The sequence below is a fragment of the Urocitellus parryii genome, chromosome 8, assembly GCF_045843805.1.
Source record: "Urocitellus parryii isolate mUroPar1 chromosome 8, mUroPar1.hap1, whole genome shotgun sequence".
NCBI classification, from domain to species: domain Eukaryota; kingdom Metazoa; phylum Chordata; class Mammalia; order Rodentia; family Sciuridae; genus Urocitellus; species Urocitellus parryii.
The window spans coordinates 153365203-153390751 of record NC_135538.1 but is presented as its reverse complement, the minus strand read 5'-3'; the positions used below and the strand labels follow the sequence as shown (position 1 = coordinate 153390751).

Below are 25549 nucleotides of genomic sequence, written 5' to 3'. Positions count from 1 at the left end.
TCCCATACATTATCTCAAAGGGAGACAGTAGAGATGGTTTCTTAGAGAGAGCTCTGATCCGAAGCAAAGCCAAGGGAAGGAGCTTGACCCAGTCTAAGTCTAATTCCATAGTTAATTTGGTGAGAGCCTCCTTCAGGGTCCGATTTACTCTTTCCACTTTTCCTGAAGCCTGGGGGCGATATGGACAGTGGAAATGCCACTTGAAGGAGAAGGTTTGAGAGATCCTTTGTGTGATCCTAGAGATAAACTCAGGGCCATTGTCGGATTGTAGGAAAGTGGACATACCAAACCTGGGGATGAGGTCTGTCAGTAGGACTGAAGCTACAGTGGAAGCCTTTTTATTGGAAGTGGGAAATGCCTCCACCCAACCAGAGAAAGTGTCCACAAAGACAAGGAGTATTTAGAGTGCTGTACTGCGGGCATGTTGGTGAAGTCTACCTGCCAGTCAGCAGCAGGAGTGTGTCCCCGGGCTTGGAGGGAGGGGAAAGGTTTAGGCCTTAAAGGAGTATGAGGGTCGTCCGCTGACAGATCTGACAATTGGAGGCCATATTCTGCAGCATGGCTTTGTCAGAGGACGTGAGGGAGAAGAAGCTCTGTAAGAAGAGGGTCAAAGACTGAGACTTGGAATGGAATAGAGTATGGAGGAACTTGAAAAGGTCCTTGTTCTTACTGGAAGAAGTAGGGGCTTCAGATGGACAGTCTAAAGTGGCCATTATATGTCCCCCAGAGGGGGTCATAATTGGAAGTGGTAGCAGCCGTCCGTGCCACCTGGTCAGCTTTGGCATTATCCTCAGTGACAAGAGAGCCGTCCTTCTGATGGGACCTACAATGGACAACTCCCAACTGGGTGGGTAAGTGGGAAGCCTCTATCAAATTGGTTATAAGAGCCGAATTAGTGACCTCATTACCTTTGGTGGTAAGTAGACCTCGCTCCTTCCATATTGCAGCATGTGATAATAGAATATGGAAGACATATTTTGAGTCAGTATAAAGGGTGAGGGATTTGCCCTGCGCAAGAAGGCAGGCACGAGTGGCTGCTACAAGTTCAGCCTGCTGGTTAGTGGTTCCTGAAGGCAGAGCTTTGGCTTCTATAATCTCAGTGGCCGAAACTACGGCATATCCAGAGTAATGAGTGCTGTTCTGCCTAAAGGAACTGCCGTCAGTGAACCAGATAAGGTCAGGCTTGGTGAGTGGTCCCTCAGAAATGGAAGAATGACAGGGGAGGAAATCATCCAAGGTTTCCAAGCAATTATGAGCTGGTGTGTCAGATGTGGGGGTCGTTGGGAGCAGAGAGGCCGGGTTCAGTGCAGGGCAGGAGAGGAACGTAATATTGGGGTTTTCCAGAAAGGAAGTGAGGAGCGACAGAACTCTGGATGGTGGAAGGGTTTGAGGGCCCTTATAAGCTAAAAGATCCTTCAAATGATGTGAGGAGTGGATAGTTAAAGGGGCCCCGAAAGTCAGCTTAGAGGCTTCTTTGTGTAAGATTTGTCCAGCAGCCAGAGCTCTTAAGCAAGGGGCCCACCCATGGATGGTAGGATCTAATTGCTTGGACAGATATGCCACAGGTATATGTCCCCCTTTTTCACGGACATATAGATGAAATGGTCTTGAAAGATTGGGAAGGTGAAGGGAGGGTGCCTTTAAGAGGAGTTGCTGAAGTCTGCGGAAGTGGTAGCGGGGGGAGGAGGCAAGAGGTTCACCAGGGGGTCCCTTTGCTAGGTCACACAGGGGTTTGGCTAGAAGAGAATAATTTGGGATCCAGGCCCTAAAATACCCTGCTAGTCCTAGGAATGATAGTATTTCGGCTTTCGTACGAGGTACTGGAAGATTAGAGAGGAGTTGCCTCCTGTCCACGTTATTTCCTTTTTTCCCCGATGCAAGGCATAAACCAAGGCAGGTGACAGTAGACTGGGAAACCTGGGCCTTGTGGGGAGATACCCTATATCCCTTATCTGCTAGGAAATTGGGATTGAGACTGTTTCCAAGAAGGACTACATAAAAGAAGATCATCAACATACTGAAGGAGGGTAGAGTCAGGACAGGTAGGGTGGAAAGATGTGAGGTCCTGGGCAAGGACTTGGCCAAAGAGATGGGGCCTATCCCTGAATCCCTGCGGAAGGACGGTCCAGGTAAGCTGATGAGAATGGCGGGTGTGAGGGTCAGTCCATGTAAAAGCAAAGATATCTTGAGATTCTAAAGACAAGGGAATGGAAAAGAAGGCATCTTTTAAATCTAGGACTGAGAAGTGGGTAGTAGTAGCAGGGATCTGAGAGAGAAGGGTGTAGGGGTTGGGCACTAGTGGGTGAATGGGGACCACAGAGGAGTTGATGAGGCGAAGGTCTTGGACCAGTCTGTAGGACCCGTTAGGTTTCCTAACTGCCAGAATGGGGGTGTTGAAAGGAGAGTGTGTAGGCCTAAGATACCCCTTCTGTAATAAATCATGGATGATGGATTCTAACCCGAGGAGGGCTGTGGTTGTGAGTGGATATTGTGGTTGATTAATATATCTTGAAGGGTCCCGTAAGACAATATGAATAGGAATGCACTTAGCCATAGAGGACGTAGTTGTGTCCCAAAACTCAGGGTTAACTGGTTTAGATAGTTGTGGGATAATGTGTAGAGGAGGTGTATCTTATTAGGACGGTGGTGATGACCTTCCCTGAATGACCTGGGCCAACATTTGGAATTTGGCATTTTCAGCCTTCTGTCTGCGGCGTTTGCTTTCGTCCTCCCTACCATGGAAAACCTTGAAAGCGACGGCGAGGATTTTGGTCTGAGGGGTAGCAGGGCCCTGTTCAAGCTTCTTAAGCTTGGCTTTAATGTCAGGGTAGCTTTGGGCCAGGAAATACATCATGAAGTGTGGGGAGCCATTCTCACACGTGATCGGGTGCCTCCCGTTGAGGGTCTGAGGCACTTTGGCAAATGTCGAAGTTTTTCCCGGCCCTTTCCTGATGAGAGAGCCCATCCGTGTGGGGGTGTGCCTGACCACTGACCCCGGGGACCCAATCGCTGACCCTGACCTTGGAGTGCAGCCCCCCCTCAACCTTCATTGGATGGAATTCTCCCCTGAATCTCTTGTTCCCTAATAAAAGGCTAGTCCCTGGCGTGCTCGCTCTCTCTCTCCTGCTAGCCCCGAGTAATCCCTGCTGTCCTGCTGGGCAGTTTAGAGGAGCGAACCAGAGAGGGGAGCAGTCTCGGACCTAGCAATAGAAATAAGGTAATTGAGTCTTGTGTTTTTATTTCGATCTCGTCTAACTAACTTTATGCCTAGAACCTCATTAATGAAACCACTGCGCAGGCCGCGTGGTAGAACGAAGACATGACGGCCATCAGGGGTTTCTGGGTCGAGGTTTGTGTACTGTTGGAGGGCCTTGGTTAGTCTATCCAGGAATTCTGAAGGTGTTTCTTCCTTCTTCTGAATGACCTTCTGCACTTTTTGAACATTAATGGCCTTGCGGGCGGCCTTCTTAAGGCCTGCCAAGAGGCAGGATGCAAAAAGGTCACAAGAGTGTAAGCCTCCAGGGTTGTTGTAATCCCATAGAGGTTCCTGCTCCAGGACAGCGTGTGGGCCCGTAGGGTGGTTGGGATGGGTTCTATGATTCTCATCAGCATGGGCCTGGGCTAGTTCCCAGACCCGTTGCCTTTCCTCAGGGGAAAGTGTATTGGCCAGGAGCATGTAAATGTCGTGATGAGTAAGGCTATATGCTTGCAGGACCCACTGGAACTCCCGAATGTAAGTGGTGGGATAAGTGGTGAATGAGCCTAACTTCCTTTCTAGCTGAGTAAGGTCTGACATGGAGAAGGGCACATGTACTCGGATAACACCCTTGGGACCAGCTACCTCACGAAGGGGTGCGATCATCATGGGAGCGGGAAGGGATCCCTTAGATCTGGTAACAGGAGGACTGAAAGAGGCGGTCGGCAACGCACAGGAAGAAGAGGGAGGGGAAGGGGATGTCTCCGTGGAGGAGGAGGTGGAGGCGGCGGCGGAAGAGGGTGGAGGGGAAGGGGATGAAACGGAAGGTTGAGGATCCATGGAATCAGGCGGAGAAGAGGAGGGGATGGCAGGAGGGGAGGAGCAGGTGGGGCTGAGGGATAAGGTGGGGGTTCGTCTGCCGGGTCAAATGAGGAAGAGTCCACGAGGTCAGGAGTAGAAGTAGGGGAAGGGAGGGGTTTGTAAGCAAGGAGAACCTGAGAGGGAGAGCAGGAGGAGCAGAGAGCAGGGTGCTGTGCAAGAAGGCTAAAACCTTCAACGTAGGGAATCTCCTTCCACTTTTTCAGAAGCCGGCAGAAGTTAAAAAGGTCCCAGAGAAGATTTGGATCTAATGAGCCTTCTAGAGGCCAATGATTGCCATTATCCAGAGGATAGGTAGGCCAATCTTGGGTACAGAATTTGATCAGGAGTTTGGGCTTGATGTCTGGTGTGAGGGAGAGTGTGGTCAGATTTTTCGTCACCCGAACTGCAGCTCTCGGGAGGCAAAAAGCTGGAGGCCACGAAGAACCTAGTACTAGGATTTACTGGTTACAGAAGGAGAAGGAAGAAACCGAGGGGTCTCTCGCCTAAACCCAGAAGCCTCACTCCCCAAAAGGAGAACGGGTCGCCAGAGAGTCCACTGCGGTTGTAAAGGCCTTAGTGGGGCGTCAGGAGTACCAGACGATCACGGTCACAGTTCCTGCTGTAGCCCGAAGAGGGTGACAAGCCAGAGGGGAAATTACCTAAGTCCGATTGGTGGTGGGTATAGGGAGCCAGTGCCTGAAAAGATGGACGAGGGTGAGATGTCTCAGCGGAGCCAGAGATGGGGCTCTGTTAAAATGAGCTCACCCGTCTCCCGGTTTCGGCACCAATGAAAGAAGAAGCGACACGGGACAAATCACCGGAGAAGTTCCACTTTATTACAAAAGGCTGTGGGCTTATATAGATCTAAGGAGAGGTGGCAGGGCTTAGGTAAATGGCGGGTCACCCGTTTATTGGTAAGTTCTTCCATATATCAGTTCCAGAGCCCACGAAATTAGTTCTTATTGGGGCTAAGGTTTCCTGCCAGCAGGATTTGAATATTGGTGCTGGCGGGATAGGGAGAGAGGCAGGAAGAGAAGCTCCTCAGGCGCCATGTTGGGGTTTTTTGGGTGTGGCTGCCATTATACCTTTTCCCAACACAGCATACAAAAGGGACACAGCCATATCAAGGTTTATAGCAGCACAATTCACAATACCTAAATTGTGAAACCAACCTAGATGCCCTTTGGTAGATGGATAGGGAAACTGTGGTATATATACTGAGTAATGGAACATTACTCAGCATTAAAAGAGAATAAAATCATGGAATTTGCATAGAATGAATGGAGTTGGAGAACATAATGCTAAGTGAAATTAGCCAATCTCTCAAAACCAAAGGCCGAATGTTTTCTTGGATATGAGGAGAAGATGCTGACTCATAGTGGCGATGGTGGGGGACATGACCCATGGGAGGAATAGAGGAGCTCTAGATAGGGCCAAGGGGAGGGAGGGGAAGGGAGAAGGCAAAGGGGTAGGAAAGATGGGGAATGAGTTAGACATTATTACCCTAAGTACATGTATGAAGACAGGAATGGTGTGAAAATACTTTGTGTACAATCAGTGGCTTGAAAAAATCGTGCTCTATATGTGTAATATGAAATGAACTGCATTCTGCCATCGTGTATAACAAATTGGAATAAATAATTTAATTTAAAAAATCTTCTGGTAAAAATCAGCTTTGAAAAGCTAGAAAATTCCCTATATCATGGTAATAAAAAGTATGCAACATAAAAGTACAGAGCCATTAGCAATTATTAAGATTTTAAAGTTACCTTGCTTTCATATAAATAAGTTTTGCTCTACCCATACTTGCTTCATGAATCAGGCATGAAGTTATCAAGTATAAAATAAAGACTGTGTACTTTAATATCTTTTTACATAAAATAAAACCAGTAGTGTATATGTGTCTCACAAATGTTAATGTTTAGTGATAAAATATAAATAAAATATCTCCAGAAATGAAAACAAAAAATCTTCCAAATATAGTAATTTGCCATTTGCAAATTGAAGTCAGTCAGGAAACTAAGCCTAGAAAATTAACGGAAAAACCAGCTGGGGGTGGTGGTGCACACCTGTCATCCCAGCAGCTTGGAGGCTGAGGCAGGAGGACTGCAAGTTCAAAGCCAGTCTCAGCAATTTAGCAAGGGCCTCAGCAAGACTCTGTCTTAAAATTAAAAATAAAAAGGGATGGGGATGTGAACAGTGGATAAATGTCCCTGAGTTCAATTCCTGGTACTAACAAAACAAAATAAAACAAAAGAAACAAACAAAAAACTGATCTCCACTACAATCTGGTACAGATAAGCACTCAGACCTTGCTGTGGGGTAATTCTTATGGTAAGAATGTACAGTGACAATGGAGGAACAGAGGAAGATCAAAAGATGGGGGGTGACGAGGTCCCAGTCAGGGGGTAGGTGTGGGGTGGAGCAAGAAGGGGAACCTGCGTGCGGCAGGGTCAGCCTTGTCACGGTGCACTTAGCTGCTTGTGCAACGTGTTCACAGACCCTGGGAATGTGGAGGCTTGGGAAAACAGAAAGTTAATAAATTTTTCGATATACATAGAAATCTTTAAACACACTTCTTGGGGAGGAAAAGGGGGAATAAAATCAACCAAATTATGCTACATGCATGTATGAATATATCACGATCCTGAACTTTTATGTATGATTATAACGCACCAAATAAGAAATAGTTAGAAGGAAGACCAGAGGAGTAGAGGAAGGCAATCAGTGGGAAAGAGGAGGTGACAGACAGAGGAAGTAAGGGGACAAAAGGGAGCAGATGATGCTGTGCGCACGCATTGAACATCACACTGACCACCATTACTGTTAGGCAGCTATTCAGTCAGGAATGGGTGAGCAGGACAAAGACAGCAGAGGGCACAGAACCACAGATGGGGGCGTGGTCGGTAAAACCTGTCTCATTAAGGAAGCCGGTTCCTGAACCTATATGTGAAGTGCTGGGCCTGCATTTTCTTCTAGCATGTGCAGGGTTTCTGGTCTAATTCCTAGGTCTATGATCCACTTTGAGCTGAATGGTAGAAATGAAATAAAAAATCAACAAACTAAAAATCTTCACAGCAAAGGAAACAATCAAGAGCATGAACAGAGAGCCTATAGAACGGGAGAAAATTGTTGCCACCTGCACCTCAGATAGGGTGTTAATCTCCAGGATACACAAAGAACTCAAAAAAGCTTAACATCAAAAAAATAAATAACCCCATCAATAAACAAATGGGCAAAAGATCTGAACAGATACTGCTCAGAAGAAGAAATACAAATGGTTAACAAATACATGAAAAAAAGTTCAAGGTCTCTAGCAATTAGAGAAATGCAAATGAAAACTACACTGAGATTTCATTTCATTCCAGACCGAAAGGCAATTATCAAGAATAAAAGAACAATAGTAGAGAATAGGACAGACAGCAGAATACATCAGACACTAGAAAGGCAATATGTCAAGCAATGGAAGGGAAACTGATATGATACAGCAATTTGTATATGGGGTAAAAGGGGGAGTCCATAATCCACGTGAATCAAACTGTGTAATATGATGTATTAAGAACTATGTAATGTTATGAACGACCAATAAAAAAAAAATGCTATATGCAAAGCAAAAAAAAAAAAAAAAGAATAAAAGAACAAAAGTAACAATAAATTTGGTGAGGATGTGGTGAAAAAGGCACACTCATACATTTCTGGTGGGACTGTAAATTGGTACAACCACTTTGGAAAGCAATATGGAAATTCCTCAAAAAACTAGGAATGGAACCACCTTATGAGCCATTATCTCACTTCTCTTTTTATATCCAAAGGATTTAAAAGCAGCATAATACAGTAACATAGCCACATCAATGTGTACAGCAGCTCAATTCACAATAGCTAAGCTATGGGGCCAACCTGGGTGCCTCTCAATAAATGAATGGATAAAGAAAATGTGGTGTATGTATACACAGTGGAATATTACTCAGCCATAATTAAGAATGAAATCATAGCCTTTGCTGGTAAATGGATGGAACTGGAGAATATAATGCTAAGTGACATAAGCCAATCCCCCAAAACCAAAGTCCAAATGTTCTCTCTGATATACAGATGCTAATACACAATAAGGGAGGATGGGTAGGGGAAGAATAGAAGTCCAATAGATTAGACAAAGGGGACTGGAGGGAGGAAATGGGGGATAGGAAAGACAGTAGAATGCATCTCAGTTTTCCTATGTACATATATGAAAACACCACAGTGAATGCCATCATCCTGTACATCCGAAAGAATGGGGTCCTAATTAGAATAAGATATATCCCATGTTTGTATAATTATATCAAAACAGATTGTCACATACAACTAAAAAAAGAACCAATTTAAAAAAATGTTTCAGATTTAATTAAGAAAAACTACTCTTTCCTGGTCATGTCTTGTTACCTCTAATAACTAAGTCTCCAGGACCCTCCCTGATCACCAAAACTAGGTCACAACCCCATCACCCCAATTGCCCAAACATCAAGACCCTCACAAAACTTGATCCGGACTATTCAAAGGGTAATGAGCTGATTAAGGAGGGTCAGGAAATTGAGACAACAACAGCAAGTAAAGCTCCTTCTCTAAAAGTGCCACCCCATCCTCTTGGAGGTGGTCCATGCAGCTCCTACAGTCAGAAGTCAGAAGGTGGACTGGGCTCAGGACCAGCCTCAGCACCTCAACGAGGTCCTAACCAAATGGCCTGGAAATGCAGATGGAGCTCAGATTCCCAGTATCTCTGGGCTCATCCTCTAGTCTCCATCTACAGAGAAGTTGGATCCAGCGGGACTTCCCCCAGAAAGCAGGAGGGGCGCGGCCAACCTCTCCCCTTCGAGAGGGCCCAGTCTCTCCCTTGAGTGTCCCCTTTCCCTTCTAATAAACTCCTGTCTGTCACTCTGAGGGGCAGATCTGAAGTCTGACCCGATCGCCAGAGGGCGGTTTCGTTCCGGAAAGGCCCCGGCTCTGCAACACTGCTCTGCATCATCATCATGCACGAATGAAGGCATTTAAAAAGTTAATTTAGGGAGCTGGGGACACAGCTCGGTGCTGGAGTGCTTGCCTCGCAGGCACAAGGTCCTGGGTTCTAATCCCCAGCGTCATTAAAAAAAAAATTAAAAGGCTGCACTTTTTGAGCCCTTTTGAACACAGAGGGCCAGCAGACGGGGAAGACCCTCGCAGCTTCCTCACTCGGGCTGTCCAGCTCTGCAGGAGCTCACTCCCGCGGCCTCCGCGCGAGCCGGCGCTTCCCGGCGCGCCCACCCGGCCCGCGGCCCCGCTCCTCCCGGCCCGCGGCCCCGCTCCTCCCGGCCCGCGGCCCCGCTCCTCCCGGCCCTCGGCCCCGCTCCTCCCGGCCCGCGGCCCCGCTCCACCCGGCCCTCGACCCCGCTCCTCCCGGCCCGCGGCCCCGCTCCTCCCGGCCCGCGGCCCCGCTCCACCCGGCCCTCGACCCCGCTCCTCCCGGCCCTCGACCCCGCTCCACCCGGCCCTCGGCCCCGCTCCTCCCGGCCCTCGACCCCGCTCCTCCCGGCCCGCGGCCCCGCTCCACCCGGCCCTCGACCCCGCTCCTCCCGGCCCTCGACCCCGCTCCTCCCGGCCCTCGACCCCGCTCCACCCGGCCCTCGGCCCCGCTCCTCCCGGCCCGCGGCCCCGCTCCTCCCGGCCCTCGGCCCCGCTCTTCCCGGCCCTCGGCCCCGCTCCTCCCGGCCCGCGGCCCCGCTCCTCCCGGCCCTCGGCCCCGCTCTTCCCGGCCCTCGGCCCCGCTCCTCCCGGCCCGCGGCCCCGCTCCACCCGGCCCTCGACCCCGCTCCTCCCGGCCCTCGACCCCGCTCCACCCGGCCCTCGGCCCCGCTCCTCCCGGCCCTCGGCCCCGCTCCTCCCGGCCCGCTGCCCTGGCTGGGGTCCTTCCCCACTCACCCCCGGAACTCCATCCGCAGGTCGCGGCCCCCGGACGAGGTAGCCCATAGTGCGCCCAGAGGAAACAAGGGCTTCAGGCAAACTTGGCAGAGTTGAACTGGGAGGGCACGACTCGGAGCGGAGCCGGCCGGGGAGCTGCGGGCCCGGCCAGGACCAGAGCAGCCGCAGCGCGCCAAGAGACCGCCAGGCGGAGCCCGCCTTCAGCCAAGGCTGCCTGTGATTGGCTGGAGCTTGGCTGCTGTGATTGGCTGAGGCTTCCCCACATGAGAGCGGTATCCTGGCTGCTGTGATTGGCTCAGAGACGACGGTCACCAGAAGGTACGGCTATTAACTTCTCCTTACGTCGTAAGTTAGGTGGCAGATCCTTACGTCAGGACTCGGGTACGGGGGCACCCTGAGGCCAAACTTCGTGTAACTTTGCCCATCCTTCCTGTGGTCCAGATGCGGTGGTGCAAAGGAAGGGAGATCGAGAAAGAAGCTGAGAAACAGTACCGGCCCTTTGCCTGGACAAATCAGGGTTTTGTATGTGTGACTAACCAGCGTTTTGTTTTATTCCGGCCGCTCAGCTCATTGAACCCAGGGGCGCTAACCTCGAGCCACATCCCCAGCCCTCCTTATTTCTAAGGCCTCTGGATCCCTCAGCTGTGCCCCCGCGCCGCTGATCAGTATTTCTTTACATCCACCTGCTTTATGTCTTACGCTAGGCACAGCAAAAACGAGTAGGAGAAGATTTCAATGGGTGAAGAGAGCAAGAGGCACTGATTAAAATGACACTGCAGTTTTCTGTTTTCTCCTCGCATGCACGTGGGCACGTGGAGGAGGTTACAGCCTTCTGCAGCAGAGCCAAAGGAAGTACTAAAGCAATGAGAGCAGCCCAGTCCACCTGTCTCAGTACTTCCAAAATTCAAGTCTTAGCTCCACCACATTATGTAGTTTTATGGTTTCCAGAGGCAATGCTGCCAGTGATTTCTTGGTATGTTTTTCCATAAAAATATCTTGGGTGTTGCTGAGATCTTCATTCACCCTTGGCTCCTTGTTTCTGCCGCATTATGTCTCCATATATTTCTGTTTCTCACTCTGCCAGTGTAGTATGCTCTGAGGTTAAACTTCAGGTAGACTGTGAATGGTGTCTTTGTAAGGGGTCCTTGGAACAAACTTTGTCACCTTGCACTCAGGACTTTTATTTGAATAAACAAACCAAAAATAAGTCCTCACTTTATTTAGGTCATAAAATAGACCCCTAAAGTAATTAAATCTCCCAGGATGCTGAGAGCCACAGCCGAGTCTGTATGGCCCCTGGCATTTTGCCAATAGTATTGATTGACAGGCAAGGCGTTAATATCCGCCTCTGCCGCTACTTTTGAGTTCTAGCGCTAATTTTGAGTTCTCGCGCTATTTTTAGTTCTCACGGGGATTCCCCGGGAGTTCCCATTGGTTGTCGAAGTGCAGGAGGAGGGTTTTCCCGGATAATTATTTCCGGCTGGGGGTTGCTGGAGGAGCCTCGTGGCTTTTCGGGAGGATTCCCCAGGAGCGTGTGTGAGGTTTTTTCTTGCAGTAGAAAAAATAAAATTTGTTCCTGCTTTAGTGGCTCGTGATTTGTGCCCAGCCAGACTGCGGCACCAGGACTTAGCTGTTATCTTGGCTGATGAAAGTTTATATCACAATCATTTTAATTTAAGCTGTGTGGAAGGGATGGCTGGGTTGCTTGTGTTCAATGTTCTTAGTAATAACCACCTCCCCCCACTCAGTGTTCAGTGTTCTCAGTAATAACCACCTCCCTCTCTCCTTATTGCCATATGCTCATGCCTCTTACACAGGGGAGGCCAAGGGGCTGAATTTGACCCAATGGTTTGAGGGTGGCAGTTGTGCTTCTTTGAGAGATCCTTAAAAGAGGAGGTTGAAACAGCTAGGAGACTCTTACATCCCTCCTCCTTCCTCCTTCCTCTTGTCTGGAACGTGGACTTTGGAGCTGGAGGAACAGCAGCCATTGAGGATGGAAGCCACATGTGCAGACACTAGAGAATAATAACAGGACACCGGGGTGTGAATGACACCGCTGTCATTTCCAGATCAGCTCTGGACAACTACAGTCTGAATTCATTTATGTGAGAGGAAGGTAAACTCTTGTTAAAGCCAGTGGTACTCAGGTCTCTGTTATCACTAGTAAAGTGCAATTCTTCCATCTAAATCATGAAACTTTTCAAACTTAGCAAAGCTGAGCACACTGTTTCATCTCCAGCCCCCATGCTCACCAGGACTGCAACACTGTGTCCACTCACCTACTCCACATCTCCACGTGAATCTCTAAGGGATCCCTCAACCTTGACACAGCCATAACTGAACACTGATTCTCTCTTGCTCCTTGTCTCTCCGTTTCCCCATCTCAGAAATGGATAACCTCATCCTCCTGGTTTCCTTCTGGTTTCCCAAGACTACAACTTGGAGTCACCTGGCTCCACTCTATTCACACCCAAGGCCACATCCACCAGCAAAGCCTTCAACTGTGCCTTTAAATTATTAACCCAGCACCAGAAACCTCTCACCTGTCCCACAGCTCCGCCCCACGATGATCATCACCTCACTGCGGGTTCCCGCTGGTCTTCAGGTTTCTGCCTGCCCTCCTCTACCACGGCCCAGGCCCAGCCAAGCATCTGAAACAATTTCTGAGTCAGCAGTCAGAGCCAACCCTTCTCTGCTAGACACTCCAGTGACTGCCCTCCAGAGGCCACCAAGGCCTGTGCATGTGGTCTGCCCCCAAGCCTCTGACAGGCCACCTCCTTGCTCCTGGGCACTTCCTGTCTCCAGCCCCAGCAGTCTCTTTGTACCTCTGCACCACCTGGGAGCCCCTGCCTCTGGGCTTTGGTGCTGCTGGTCTCTGCTTGGGGTGATTTTTTCCCCCAGAAATTGTTATGGTTTGCTCCCCTACTTCACCATCCTGTTTTAAATTCCAACTTTGATGTCCCTTACCCTGGTTTATTTATCTCTCAAGTGCTGTCATCACCATATACCCTGCCACTATAATGCCAGATTCATGGGACGCCAATAGACCTCCAGGAGCTGAATCTGATGCAATCACAAAAGAGTCTTTATTGCAAGTGTTAACGTCTGTAAACAAGTCAGGATGGCACCTGACAAATGTTAGAGTCTGTAAACAAGTCTGGATGGCGCCTGGCAAAATGCCAGAGGGAGTGATTTGTGAAGTATCGCCAGCGAGCCATTAAGTGTGGAGATTTCTTATTGGTTGACTGATGTATTGCCGGGGTCCGGCTGCAGCAAAATAACGGGGGGGGGGGGGGGGGGGGGGTGACGAATAACTTGTGCACGTTGATACAGCAGGAATGGGAGCCGTTTATTGTAGGGCAACAGAGCTATTTATACATTTTGCACAGCTTATCTTAATTAGCATAAACTAGATACATCAATCAACCAATAAGGAATCTCCACACTTAATGGCTCGCTTTTGTTACTTCTCAAACCACTCCCTCTGACATTTTGCCAGGCACCATCCAGACTTGTTTACGAACTCTAACATTTCTCTGGCAAAATACCAGGTGTTATTTTTGACTTATTTACAGACCTTAACAATGTATCTAGTTTATGCTAATTAAAATAAGCTGTGTGAAATGTATACATACCGCTCCTGTCCTACAATAAAGGCTCCCACTCCTGCTGTATCAATCTACACAATCGTCATCCCCCCCCCCCCACGTTATTTTGCTGCAGTCGGACTTCGGCAGCAAGCTCGAGCCTGGACTCACAACTGTTCCGTTCCCAATGCAGCGGTCCCAGGGAGTGAGTCCTGGTCCTTGTTAAGTGAGATTTTATAGGTTTTTTGGGGGATACTCTATGCGTCAAAACATCACACAGCAAATCTTTCCATGCCTCGGGAAAGCCAAACAACAACTCTTAACATTGATTAGCACATTCACTGGTGGGAACAAGTTGGGTAGGGGTGATTGGTTAGTACAAGAGTCACAAGAGGGGGATTCCTTTGAACTGATTGGTTTAGGCCATGAGGAGAGTACGTGCTGAACTACATGGTTTCCCAACATGTTATCAACACCATAAACTACTTGGTGTCATCTGGCATCCCAGGTATTTCCATGTCTCATGCTGATTGGTGGCTGCTAGGGGGTTGCTATGGGTCCTCACCTAGCCTGACTGAGTCAGGGACACCTGGCACTGCAGATCTCTCCTGTTATTTGCAGACAAACAACTCAGCAGGGTGGGAATGTGCCTAGGAGTGCTCTGTGGGCTTTTCTAAGGACAAGGGTCCCACCCCCTTCCTTAGGACAGGCCTTGAGGTAGAAGCTGGTTTCTCAAAAATGGAGTCACATCAGTTTCTCATCACGTCACTGAATATCCTGTGTCTGTCTCCTCCACAAGCTTGGTCTCTGTGACCTGGGCGTTCTGCTCTCTTCACTTCTGTACCCAACATCTGCCCAGCAATGCACTCATGTTGAATGCATGAGTGGACGGAATAGCTAAATCCCAGGGAAGCCGGAGAGTGGGTCTGGATGAGGGTGAAGGATCAGTGTCTCGCAGGAGAAAGGACACCTGGCCACTGGGATCAGAAGAAACCACCAGGAGGGGCATTGCCTTGGGGAAGCAGGAAGCTGGGGACCTCCTTGTTTCCTCTCTGGCTGCTAGATTGTGCTGCCTCTGAGAGGTGGACAAGGGTGTGCTGAGGAGGAGCTGTGCCCTGCACAGGGTGCTGAGTCCAGGCCTGGTCTCTGCGTCCCCTGCCCGCCCCCTACCTTTCTCTGGCACCCAGCCTCTTTCTGTTCCTTGACTCACGGCTGCTTCCTGTGTTGAAGCCCAGGGATTGCTGTCCTACAGCTCAGCCTTGGCAAAGTGACACCTCTTCTGGAGGTCCTCCCTAGCTGGCCCTGTAAAACAGGCCACATCCACGGCCCTCTCTCCAACCTGGTGGCACTACCCGCAGACTGGCCCATGCTCCTCCTTTCTGTTTAACACATAGCTCTCCAAGAAGATGCAGGTCTGTGTCACTCACCCATGTTTCTGCATGGCTGGTGCTAAGTTGGTCCAGGGGGCAAATGGGCATCTGTGCTGTGGGTTAGAGACGGATCGAAGGAGGGGAGGGATTGTGTCTTATGCTGTTTAAGTGAACAGAATTGGGTTCATGTCTAGTGTCAATAAACACTTAAAATTTATCAATTTTATGTTCAGGAGGCACCTTAGAGATAAGGCACGATAAACTGAAAAAAAGAATTGAATGTGAACTATTATTTTCCTTGAACAAAAAATACAACTTCAACTTGCTAGACCCCAGTAGGTTACTGTGAAATGGGATAAATGTGTCTGCTGTGAGAACTCAAAGATACAGCCTACAAGGAAGTGCTCTGTATATAGATGATAACAAAAGACATCCAAAGATGCCTTAGAATCTTATTTTAGGGCAAGAGATGTAACTCTGTGGTAAAGAATTTGCCCAGCATGCCTGAGGCCCTTGTTCATACAGAACAATGAAAATCTATAAATGTCTTAGATTAATATGCAGCCCATTATTAGCAATACTTTATTCCTTATTCACAGTATGCTGCTTTTATTTAAAAATATTCAAATAAAGCTGGGAGTGTGGCTTATGCCTGTAATCTCAATGGTGCTGGAGGCTGAGGCAGGAGGATTGCAAGTTCAAGGTCAGTCTCAGCAATTTAGTGTGACTGTCTCAAAAAAAATTTTTAAAGGGGTGGGGGGGGAGTGGCTGGGGATGTGGCTCAGTGGTAAACAATCCCTGGATTCAACACCTAGTACCAAAAATAAATAAATAAAGTTCAAACAACAACAGAACTAAAAGTAAAAACATACAGTGCGACAGACTGAATGTTTTGTGTCCTGCCAAAATTCAGGTGTTGAAATCTAATCTGCAGTGTGAAGACGTTTGAAAGTGGGGCAGCTGGGAGGTGACTGTTTCCTGGGTGTGGATCCCCCATAAGGGAGAAGAATATCTTCTCATGGAGAGATCTTACAAAACTCCTTTGCCCCATCCTCCAGCTGAAGACACCACAAAAAGAGTGTGAACCAGGAAGTGGGTGGCACCTTCACCTTGGACTTTCTCTCTCTCTCTCTCTCTTTTTTTTTTCTCCCCAACTCCCAGAACTGTGAGAAATGAATTTCTCTTGTTTAAAAGCTTGGTTGAAAAATATGGTTGAATGGACTGAGGCAGGCACATAGTAACAACCCAGTCTTCCATCTTAATGATCTGCTATCTCCATGTGTCCTGATTCTTTCCATAGTGTGTGCATTCGTGGCTCCAGTAATACATTAGGCTTATAAATTTTTTTTCATCCCAGTTTTACAACTGGATTACTAAATTGTCTGAAATCTAAAATATGGCCATTTAAGCCAGCAAATCGACCTGGATTCCAGGATTCTCTATCTTGGTTCCCAAAATATGGATTACGGGTTCCTGGGGGATGTCTGATACAGTTTCAAGCCATATGCAAAATTAGTATCCCTTTCCCAGAAGTAATAAGGCATTTCCTGTTGCCCTCACTCTGATTCTGTCAACAGTGTACACTGTAGCTTTCTAGATCCTGTATGATATCCCGGCAAATTAAATGCAAAGGCATATATGACAATTTTGCCATCTTTTATTAAACCAGATATTAGATGTGCAATAACTTAAATAATTCCACAATTCTCAATAAAATCTATTTTTGCTTAGGAAGTAAGTTATTTTTCTTAAGAGAGGCTGTTTATGATTACCTATAGTTGGTTTATTCTTGTTGTTTTAATAATAAATACACTTTTTAAATTTCTCAGTTTCAGTCTCAAATGCCATAAATAATAACAGATATTAAGCCAAAAGAACAAAAGCTCTTTGGGTTCCTCAATAATTTTTAAGTGTCTAAAGTCATCCTGAGACCAAGAAGCTTGAAACAGCTGCTGTCCCCACTTGCCCTGAGCCCTGTGGTGGATTGGGTCACCTGCTCAGCGGGACCTCATCCCCTCATCAAAGACTGAGTACAGCTTCTGGGTTGCTGCACCGACTCCTGAGCCAGACCTACCAAAGGAACTACTGTCCTTCATTCCTCCTCATCCAGGTCCAGGCCTGCAGATATGTGGTGTGGGCGTCCTTGTGTGGTCTGGAAATCCTGGAGTGGGGTGGGAATGCCATCAGCTCCAGGGGCCATGGGTGTCAGGGCGGGGCTTAACCTCACCCCACCCAGCTCTCTTGTTCCTGGGCCATCTGGGTGGCCATCTGTGGTCCCTCCTTCCTCTTACATCCTGGTGCATCCTATGGCCCTTGCCCCAACTGCCCAGTGTCTGGAGTGTCGGGCTCAGCCTTGTCACCTTGATGCTGAAGCCACAGGTTTTCTGTCCTTTAGCCTCTTACACTTTGCTCTTGGCCAGGAGCTTAGTTCGCAAGCCCGGGGCCCTGCCTGTACTCACCAGCAGCCCGGCCTGTGACAGCACTGGGGTGGGCCTAAGGAGGAGGAGGCAGGGGAGCTGAGTTCTCAGGGGACCAGGGGGAGGAGGACTGTATTCCCCAGGGTGCCTTAGGGTAGTGGACAAGGCACGGAGACCAAGGAATTGGCCCTATGAGACACCCCTCCTAGGGGTCCCTGGGTTGTGCAGGATCAGGCCATCCTCGGGAACGGTGGCCCCCCGGGCCCCTGTGAACACTGGGAAGATGGAGAGGGGGCCGTCATCGGAACCCAGCCTGAAGAAGGGCCTCAGAGGTCCGGAGAAGGTGGAGCGCGGACAGGTGTAGATGTGGGACCTGTCTCTCATGTTGTAGAAGGACACGTCTCCGGCTTCGCAGTCCAGGAAGACGGCCACGCGCTCGAGGAGCTCCCCCAGAGGGAGGGTCCTCTCGGGCGAGGACAGGGCCCGGTACTGGTGGCCGAACCTCTCCAGGGTCCAGAAGCCATTCTGGGGCAGCAGCAGGGCGTCCCCCTTCCTCTCCACGCCGTCGGCGCACACGCCCACTGCCCACACCATGGCGCGGCCCACCTCCACTTCCCAGAACTGGCGCCCGGAGGAGAAGCTCTCGCGGCCCAGGACGCACGGCCTGCAGTCGAACCTCTCGGGGTTGTCGGGCACGCTCTGCCGGGAGGCCTCCCGCCACACGCTTCTCCGGTCCTCTGACAGGAAGAGCTCGGGGTGAGCCGTGTCGGGGTCCAGGACCACGTCCGCTGCAGGGAGACCTCGGGCTCAGTCCTGGGGTCTCGGGACCCCTGCAGACTGTAGGCTCCCTGGTCCTCAGAGGGGTCCCCAGGGCTGCTGGGGGATGAAGCAGCTCACTGGCTGGGACCCCTAAGGCCACAGCTCTGCCTCTTGGTGACAGCAGCGTTACCCTCTGTAGAGGACATCGGGGCCTCTAAGAAACCCTGGAAGTTTAGCAAATGGGCCAAAATGGGAGGCTCCTCCTTCCTCAGCATTCTCAGACTAGCCTTCTTGTGGATTCCTGACTTGGGGCCTCTGGGGCTCTAGTTAGAAACCAGCCAGTTTGGCTTAAACCAGCACAGAGGCTTTATCTCCCACTCCCCCAGCCCTGGGTCAGCTAGGGAATCACAGGGAGTGTGTGTGGGGTAGAGGGTCTCTTCCTTGGTCCCCTGCATCCCTTTGACGAGGTGACAACTGATTAGCAGCTGACGTGGGCACCCTTCAAAGGGAAAATGAGGAGGACAATGTCTCCCAAAGACAACCTGCTGCCTGAGAAGTGTTTGGCTAACATATATACTTCCATCCATTTTGTTCTTAACAACATGGTTCTGAAGCCCACAGTGACATCCTTTCTGGGGCAGGAAATACTTCAGACCCCCCTCTGCATGTATTACTGTTTATTCTGTCTATCTTTTTCACTATGTTAAAATGATTTCCTCCTTTCCCCACGTTGAGATGTCTGAATGTGATGGTGTGCCAAATTGTGACGATTTTGAATGTCTCCTAAAGTGTCAAGGTCCACACAACATGGCATCTGGTGAAACCTGCATTTACACTGTGTGCTTAGGGCAAAGTGCTCATTCGGAGTAGGGGCTTGGAGTCGCCTTGCCCTGCTCACCTTCCCTGGATGGCTCAGAGTGTCAACATGGTCTTGGGAGCACACAGGCATTCTGGACACCCGGTTGTTCACCCTCTAGTCAGGCACAGGAAGCTTACTGCCTCTTCCCCACGCAGGCTTCAACTGTGCAGAGCCTAACTATCTCGCCGGTCATAAAAACAGCACTGTTTAATTAATTCAAATTAATCCACGATCCAAGAGCAACCAGTACTGAAGTGTAACTCTCAGGGAGGGCTGCTCTGTATGGATACTCTGGTAATCATGGATCAATTTTTTTTTTCTTTAAAAGAAAGTATCGTGAGAAGCAGACTGTGGGGCTGATTCAACCCTGCAAGGATTCCCTGACAAAACAGGGATCTAGCGTTGGTGGGTCTGTTGGCCAATGGCCCTCAGCCACCTGTGGCGCACCCCAGCCAGCCTTGGCCCTGTTCATCTCCTCTGGAGTCCTGCGGGCTAGTGGGGAGAGAGCCCTGGATGTGAAGGGATGTCAGAGGCACTCACCAGCATGTAAGAGGGTTCTCCTCCATCCTGCAAGCAACAGACAGAGGTCAATGTCCTCAGATAATAGATAACCAAGCGAACTCAAACCACAGAACAGTTCAGGAAAGGCTACACTTACGCAGTTCCTCCTGAAGTTGCTCTGAAAAAGAAACAGAAACAAAATAACTTCTTCATAGCAGCACTAAGAGAATTTGAATTTGTATTAAAGCCTGAAGGATCTGCCCCTTCTGTAACACCAACATCGCCACCCCCACCCCCAGGCCTGGGGCACTGTCAGAAACCAGAGATGATGTACAGTCTGGTGGCGGGGTAGCATTGGTATGGTTTTAGGCTTCCTTTTGTGCAGCCAGATGGAGGAGTGCAGCCCTTGCCTGATGGAAGAGAGTGAGCTGCCGGGGGTGCCTTACTAGGACCTGGTCACCAGCCCTTGGGGCTGCTTCTGTGCTTCCTCTGCTGAATGCTGTCCCTTTCTGACGTGAACCCTCCTCGACTCCTTTACCTTTTGCTTGGCGTTCTTCCTCTTTTTCCATACATTCTTCCATCAGTTTCTTACATGTGGCTTCTTTCTCTTCATGTTCTCTCTCTTTTTCCGCTGACAGAATCTTTTTTTTCCTGTGGAGTTTCTTGATGAGACTAACACTCCCGAACAGGAGGAGGATCAGAAGGGGAAGGGTGACAGCCAGGGCCACCATCCAGGCAGATATCCTGGGCATGAAGGATTCTGAAAAGGGAGCCAGGAAAGCCCCGTGAGTGACAGACGGGACCCTGGGGAGCAGTGAAGAGTTGCCGTAGGGACCTGCTGTGTGGGTTTCTGAGGATGCCAGAGAGATAGACACATGGCTCATTTTTCTTAATGTTGAAAATTTGCTGCTGCGCAGGGATCCTACTAGGGAAAAAAGGACCAGATTTCTGCTCCTGAATTCCCTGTGATCAGGGAAGAGGCCTTGGCTCAGCTGCAGCTTAGCTCTTCCCAGCCTAGGACCCTTCCACCCACACTCCTGTCCCCCGTCACCACTGGGCTTCACTCTCTGCTGAGGATCCTACCTTCACAAGTCGGAGTCTGCAGAGGGCAGAGGGCTTACCTGGAATGAAGATCACACTTTCCATCTCCCTGCCCAGCAGAGTGTTGTTGACGGAGCAGGTTGTGTTCCGCATGGAGCTGTCTCTGATGATCACAGCCAAGGTGACTGTGAACAGGCCGTCTTTGTCAACCGTGTAAGCCTTCTCCAGCGCAGGCATGACCCCACCATAGGGGTCCTTCCACACCGCGTGGGGCTCTGGGTACCACCCTCCAGATGTGCACTCCAGTAGGATGCCCCCATCTTCATGGCCCTTCATTTCAATGAGAGGCTTAGAGCCCAGGCCTGGGGGAGAGACCAGGGCTCAGCTAAAAGATGGTGGTCTCCCAGCCCTGGGGTTTTCCATCAGCTCTAATGTTAGGAGCCAAGGCAGCGGGAAGAGAAGTGGGCAGCTGCACATGCAAGGTCCGTGCATTCCTGCAGGGCTCTTTCTGAAGGCAGGGAGGAAGGAAAAGGAGGAAAAGGAGGAAAGGAAAGCTGAAAGAAGGAAGGAATCCCGTGCTGGACATCACCAGGAGGCCACGGTGCCAAACAGACCAAGCAGTCTTTGGGCGCCACCTACAGGCTCATGACAGCACACACACTGCTGTCTGCTCTAATCAATTGTGGTTAATTCCAACCGAACTTTCTCACTTCCAAGGGGGTCTACCCAGTGCAACCCACCGGGCAGGCTTAGAGGGCTTCACTTTCTACTCTTTGGGATAGCTTCTCAGTAGCCCTGGCCTCCTGAAATTCTAGAATAACACAACATGGAGAGACACTGCCAGGTTGCCACAATCCTAAGAACATTTTGACCTCAAGACATTGTCCTTCTCTTTAGGGTTTCACTTAACGCTTTCCCTTGCCTGGCCAAGCAGTGCCAGAAAACACCCACAGATGCTCACCTCCATAGGACCTGCTGTTTTCAGGAGAGTGGATAAAGTGATCCTGCAAAGTCAGCCCCTGGCCCAATTCAGAGATGCTGCCTTCCCACAGGTGTCAGTCAGGTGCCTTTGAATGTACCTCCCAACAGTCACCTGTTAGGATGACCTGAATGCACCTGAGACACTTAAAATAACAATATCCCTTCCTCAGTGTATGCCACCAGAACATCCCAAGAAATCCAGATTCTTCCAACTATATTCTATCTTTAAATTAGAGTCATTGATGGAAGAGAATTCTAGGTGAGAGGAAGGTGTAGACACATGGTCCTGGAGCCCTCTGTCCTGTTAATCATGTGTCAATGATCATTCGAACTTCTATTGAATAATTCCCTTGTTAAATTCACCCAGAAAATTATATTAAGGCCAGGAAATTAAAGCACTCATGTAAGTACAGTGCTTCTTGCTCAACTTGATTTCTTTTGTCAAGGAAAAAAAAAAGCTGTAGATTTTAAAGACTTACACAGAAATAAGACTCAAAAATGACTCAGAAAATTTGGAGATAATGATACAAAACATTCCATGGGGTTCGATAAGCACAAGACAGTAGTCTAGGGGACAGATCACCCAGCCAATCAACCCAACAAACAAAAAATCAAGGGAAAAACAAGCAAACAATCCTATGGCAAGGGTGATGCAGGGAGAGTCGAGTTTCCATCACCCACGTGGCCAACATCGGAACTGCCAAAAGGCAAGGCCAAAGGGTCAGCAGAATTTCCTTCCCCATTGTGCAGTGTCAGGCAGAAACAAGGCTTCCCTTACAAGCAAAACAGATGGGATCTTTTACCAGTTACCATTTGAGACTCAAAACTCCCTTCCACAGGTCTAGTGAATGGAAATGCCAACATTGATTCCTCTATGTCTCAAAGGCCCTTCCCGTCATCAGATCTTTATTTAAAAAAATAATGTACTGATGCTGAGGAGTGAATGTCGTTCACTCCTAGAAATCCCATTTCCTCCCCACTTTCATGTTGGAGGCTCTTGGAACTGCTCCTGGCAGATTTCTCATTCAGTTTCTCTGTGGGGCCCGGGCTTAGTATATAATTTGGCCTCTATACTTAATCACACTGGAATGATATCATCTGCTTACATGTCAGTCACTCGCTTTACAATCAGTATTTGGGAAAAGGGAAAAAAGACATTAATATTTATCCACAAATGTGGCTTAAACGTGAGCTTGCTTATTCCAGTTGCCTGGTGCAATTACCCACAGTGGCTTCTCTCTCAAAAGTTCATGATCTAAGCCATAAGGCAGGAATCTGAACTGTCTTCCATTCTCCCCTGCCAGGGCCACAACTAAGCTTGTGTGTGCCCACGGCTGAGCCGACCCAACCCCTCCGTGTGGCCCGTGGGTAGAAGAAGAGGAAAACGCGGCTGAGTCCTTAAAGGGATCCAGGCAACGATCTGCTGCTCTGCAGAGGGCCTGAGATTCAGAGAGCAACTCCCCCAAAGTCACCCTAGGAAAGGCAGTGGAGCAAAGCAAGGGGCTCACCTGCCACCAAGAGGCGCAGGATGGCCTCGTCGTAGGACCTGCCCTCCTGGAAGTAACAGCGGTAGACGCCGTTCTCCTGGGCCGTGACGTTGCGTATGACCAGCGCCGCACTGCCCTTGCTGAGGTCCCTGCTCAGGAAGGTGGTTCTTCCCCGATACTCCTCCATCTGCTCCTCTGTTCTCGCTCGCCTGCCCTTATACACGAACACCGCGGGGGAGAACTGAGACCGGAACCACCGCACCTCCATGTCCTCGGCGCTTTTCTCGGGCAACAAGTGGCAGTGTAAGGTGGCGTTTTCTCCCACCATGGCCAGGATGGGCTCAGCCGGCCCCACGACAGTAAACTGGGCTGTTCGACAAAGGGGAGAATCAGCAGGGGGGTCTTCTGATTTGGATGGATATTGCCATCCAATATCCAAGATGGAAAGGGAAGTGGATATTCCAGAAAGAGGCAAATTCTTTCCAAGGCCAGAGGGGATTCCTGTGCTGAGGATTCTGGGGACCAGCAGCTGTGGCTGGTGGGCAGCATACCTGGGAGCAGACCCAAATGACGTTGCTAATGTTTTCTAAAAGGAAAACAAAAGGGCAGGGGGAGGGCAGTGAGGAGCTCATCCTGAACATCCTCTGTAGACTCTGTGCTCACAAGGATTTGGTCTTCTATCCCTGAGTCTAGCACAGTGCCTGAGTGCAGCATAAACTTGAACTGCCCAATAGGGTACCCACTGGCTAATTCTAGTTAAAGCGGGGTTTAAGGATACAAAACGTGTACACAGGATTTTGAAGATTTAGAATTAAAAATATTAAATGTCTCGTTAGTAATATTTTGCATTCAGTAAGCATCTAAATATTAATATCTGATTGGGATTAAATAAAATATATTTTTAACGTTTATTTCATCTGTGTTTAACTTTTAAAAAATGTTGCTTCTTGTAAATTTGCAGCTCTCCTTTGTGGGTCTCATTTTTTTTTTTTTTAAAGAGAGAGTGAGAGAGGAGAGAGAGAATTTTTTTAATATTGATTTTTTAGTTCTCAGCGGACACAACATCTTCGTTTGTATGTGGTGCTGAGGATCGAACCCGGGCCGCACGCATGCCAGGCCAGCGCACTACCGATTGAGCCACATCCCCAGCCCTGTGGGTCTCATTTCTATTGGACATCCTGGGTAAATGCAGTGACCCTGTTCAGAATGAAAGGACGGATCAGCACTGCCGCAGTCCTTCCGGCTGTCCTCTCTGAAGACTGAAGGGTTCTGTCCTCTTTGAAAAGCTGATAGGAGCAAGTGGGACACAGCCCTACCTGAGACCAGTGCCAACAGGTCGAGGAAGGAGAGGAGAAAGGAGGCTGGCGAGCAGGGGCGCAGGCAGGCAGCGGGCTCCATAGGTACCCAGGACAGACGGCGTCAGCCAGCACAGGCGGCGACCACGAGCCTGGGGTGCAGAGGAGCACAAGTCAACCCACGCGTCGTTGGGTCTCAGGAGCTCCCCGACTTCTGTCCTGAGCCGACAGACCCCTCATCCCAGGTATCTCCCGAGGGACCGGGCGCAGAGGCCAGCTCTCGGCGACACTCAGTTTCCTCCCCACGTCCGCCCGGCTCCACCCCCTAACGGGCCGGCCCGGCGCAGAGCCCGGGGCCCGCTTTCCACCCACAGGGACGGTCCCCACCTGCGCCCCGCCGGACCCTTCCTACCTTTAGCGTTGACCCGCGTTTCTCTTCTCCGACCCTCGGATGGGGGTTTTAGGGCCCCTCCCCTCCTTTCCACCCACCCCCGGGCACAGCCACCGCGGGAGAACCAGCTGTTCCCAAAGGGCGCGGACACGTTTTCTTCGCCTCCCGTTGGCCGCGGGGTGCAGGGGGTTCTCGACCCGGGATCTCCGACCCGGTCCGCTCCGCGCACACCAAGCCCCGGGATTTCCGACCGGTGGTTCAGGGTCCAGGATTGGCCGGCGGCGGTGTCCCGCCCCTTTGTGTCACCAGCTGCTGGGCGGACTACAGGGAAACAGTTCGAAGAGGGGAAATCTGCAAGAAGGGCTTTTGAGCATTGGACCTTTTAATTTTCGTTTTTCTCGTAAGAAACAGAACACTGCTCTTCGGTTTCTTGCAAAGCCTTGAGATTCCCCGAGAGTTGTGGCCGCTGGCCACGGGGAGAGGCCTCTGTAGAAGTGCTTGTGGAGGTTGAGGCTGAGGACGGCAGCGGGGGGAGGAGCAGCCTCTCCCCACAGCTGGAGGGCCTCTTTCCGGGGCCAGACTGGAGGCTGGCGCAGAGAAGCCGTGGGAAGTGGGCGTGGGCTAGGAGGGCGACAGCAGGGGCAGTGGTCCTATGAAGACCTTGCCCATTTAAAAACTATTGGCTAAAACCAAAAATATTGGGTAAGAGCTTCTGAGGATACAGCGAGAGTGCAAAACCTCCTCCCCGGGGGGAGGGTCCATCTGGGTGGGGTCCATCGTGGTGGGGTCCACCACAACGGCAGTGAACAGTTATGCCTCGTCCTGTGCCCGGGATTGGGTCAACCCGGTCCGACACCTACTCTTTTTCTCTCCTTTCCC

The 25549-nt window shown here is 50.0% G+C and overlaps 1 protein-coding gene and 1 long non-coding RNA gene across 2 annotated transcripts in view; both read right to left on the bottom strand.

Moving 5' to 3' along the window:
• The window catches only part of LOC113195973 (uncharacterized), a 34788-nt gene extending 24647 nt beyond the window's left edge, over positions 1–10141 (bottom strand). Inside the window, exon 1 of the long non-coding RNA XR_003302498.2 lies at positions 9983–10141. This is a non-coding gene — a long non-coding RNA (uncharacterized LOC113195973). The remainder of the gene's footprint in view (positions 1–9982) is intronic.
• A 6494-nt stretch (positions 10142–16635) lies between these two features.
• On the bottom strand, positions 16636–24873 carry LOC113195974 (butyrophilin subfamily 2 member A2). The gene is made up of 8 exons (XM_026407696.2): positions 24692–24873; positions 24301–24431; positions 23006–23353; positions 20597–20878; positions 20014–20235; positions 19633–19653; positions 19515–19541; positions 16636–18144 (listed from the first exon to the last, which is right to left on the bottom strand). Exons 2-8 carry the CDS (start codon positions 24380–24382, stop codon positions 17546–17548), a joined length of 1581 nt encoding a protein of 526 aa, XP_026263481.1. The 5' UTR covers positions 24383–24431; positions 24692–24873; the 3' UTR covers positions 16636–17545.
• Between the last annotated feature and the right edge of the window lie 676 nt (positions 24874–25549).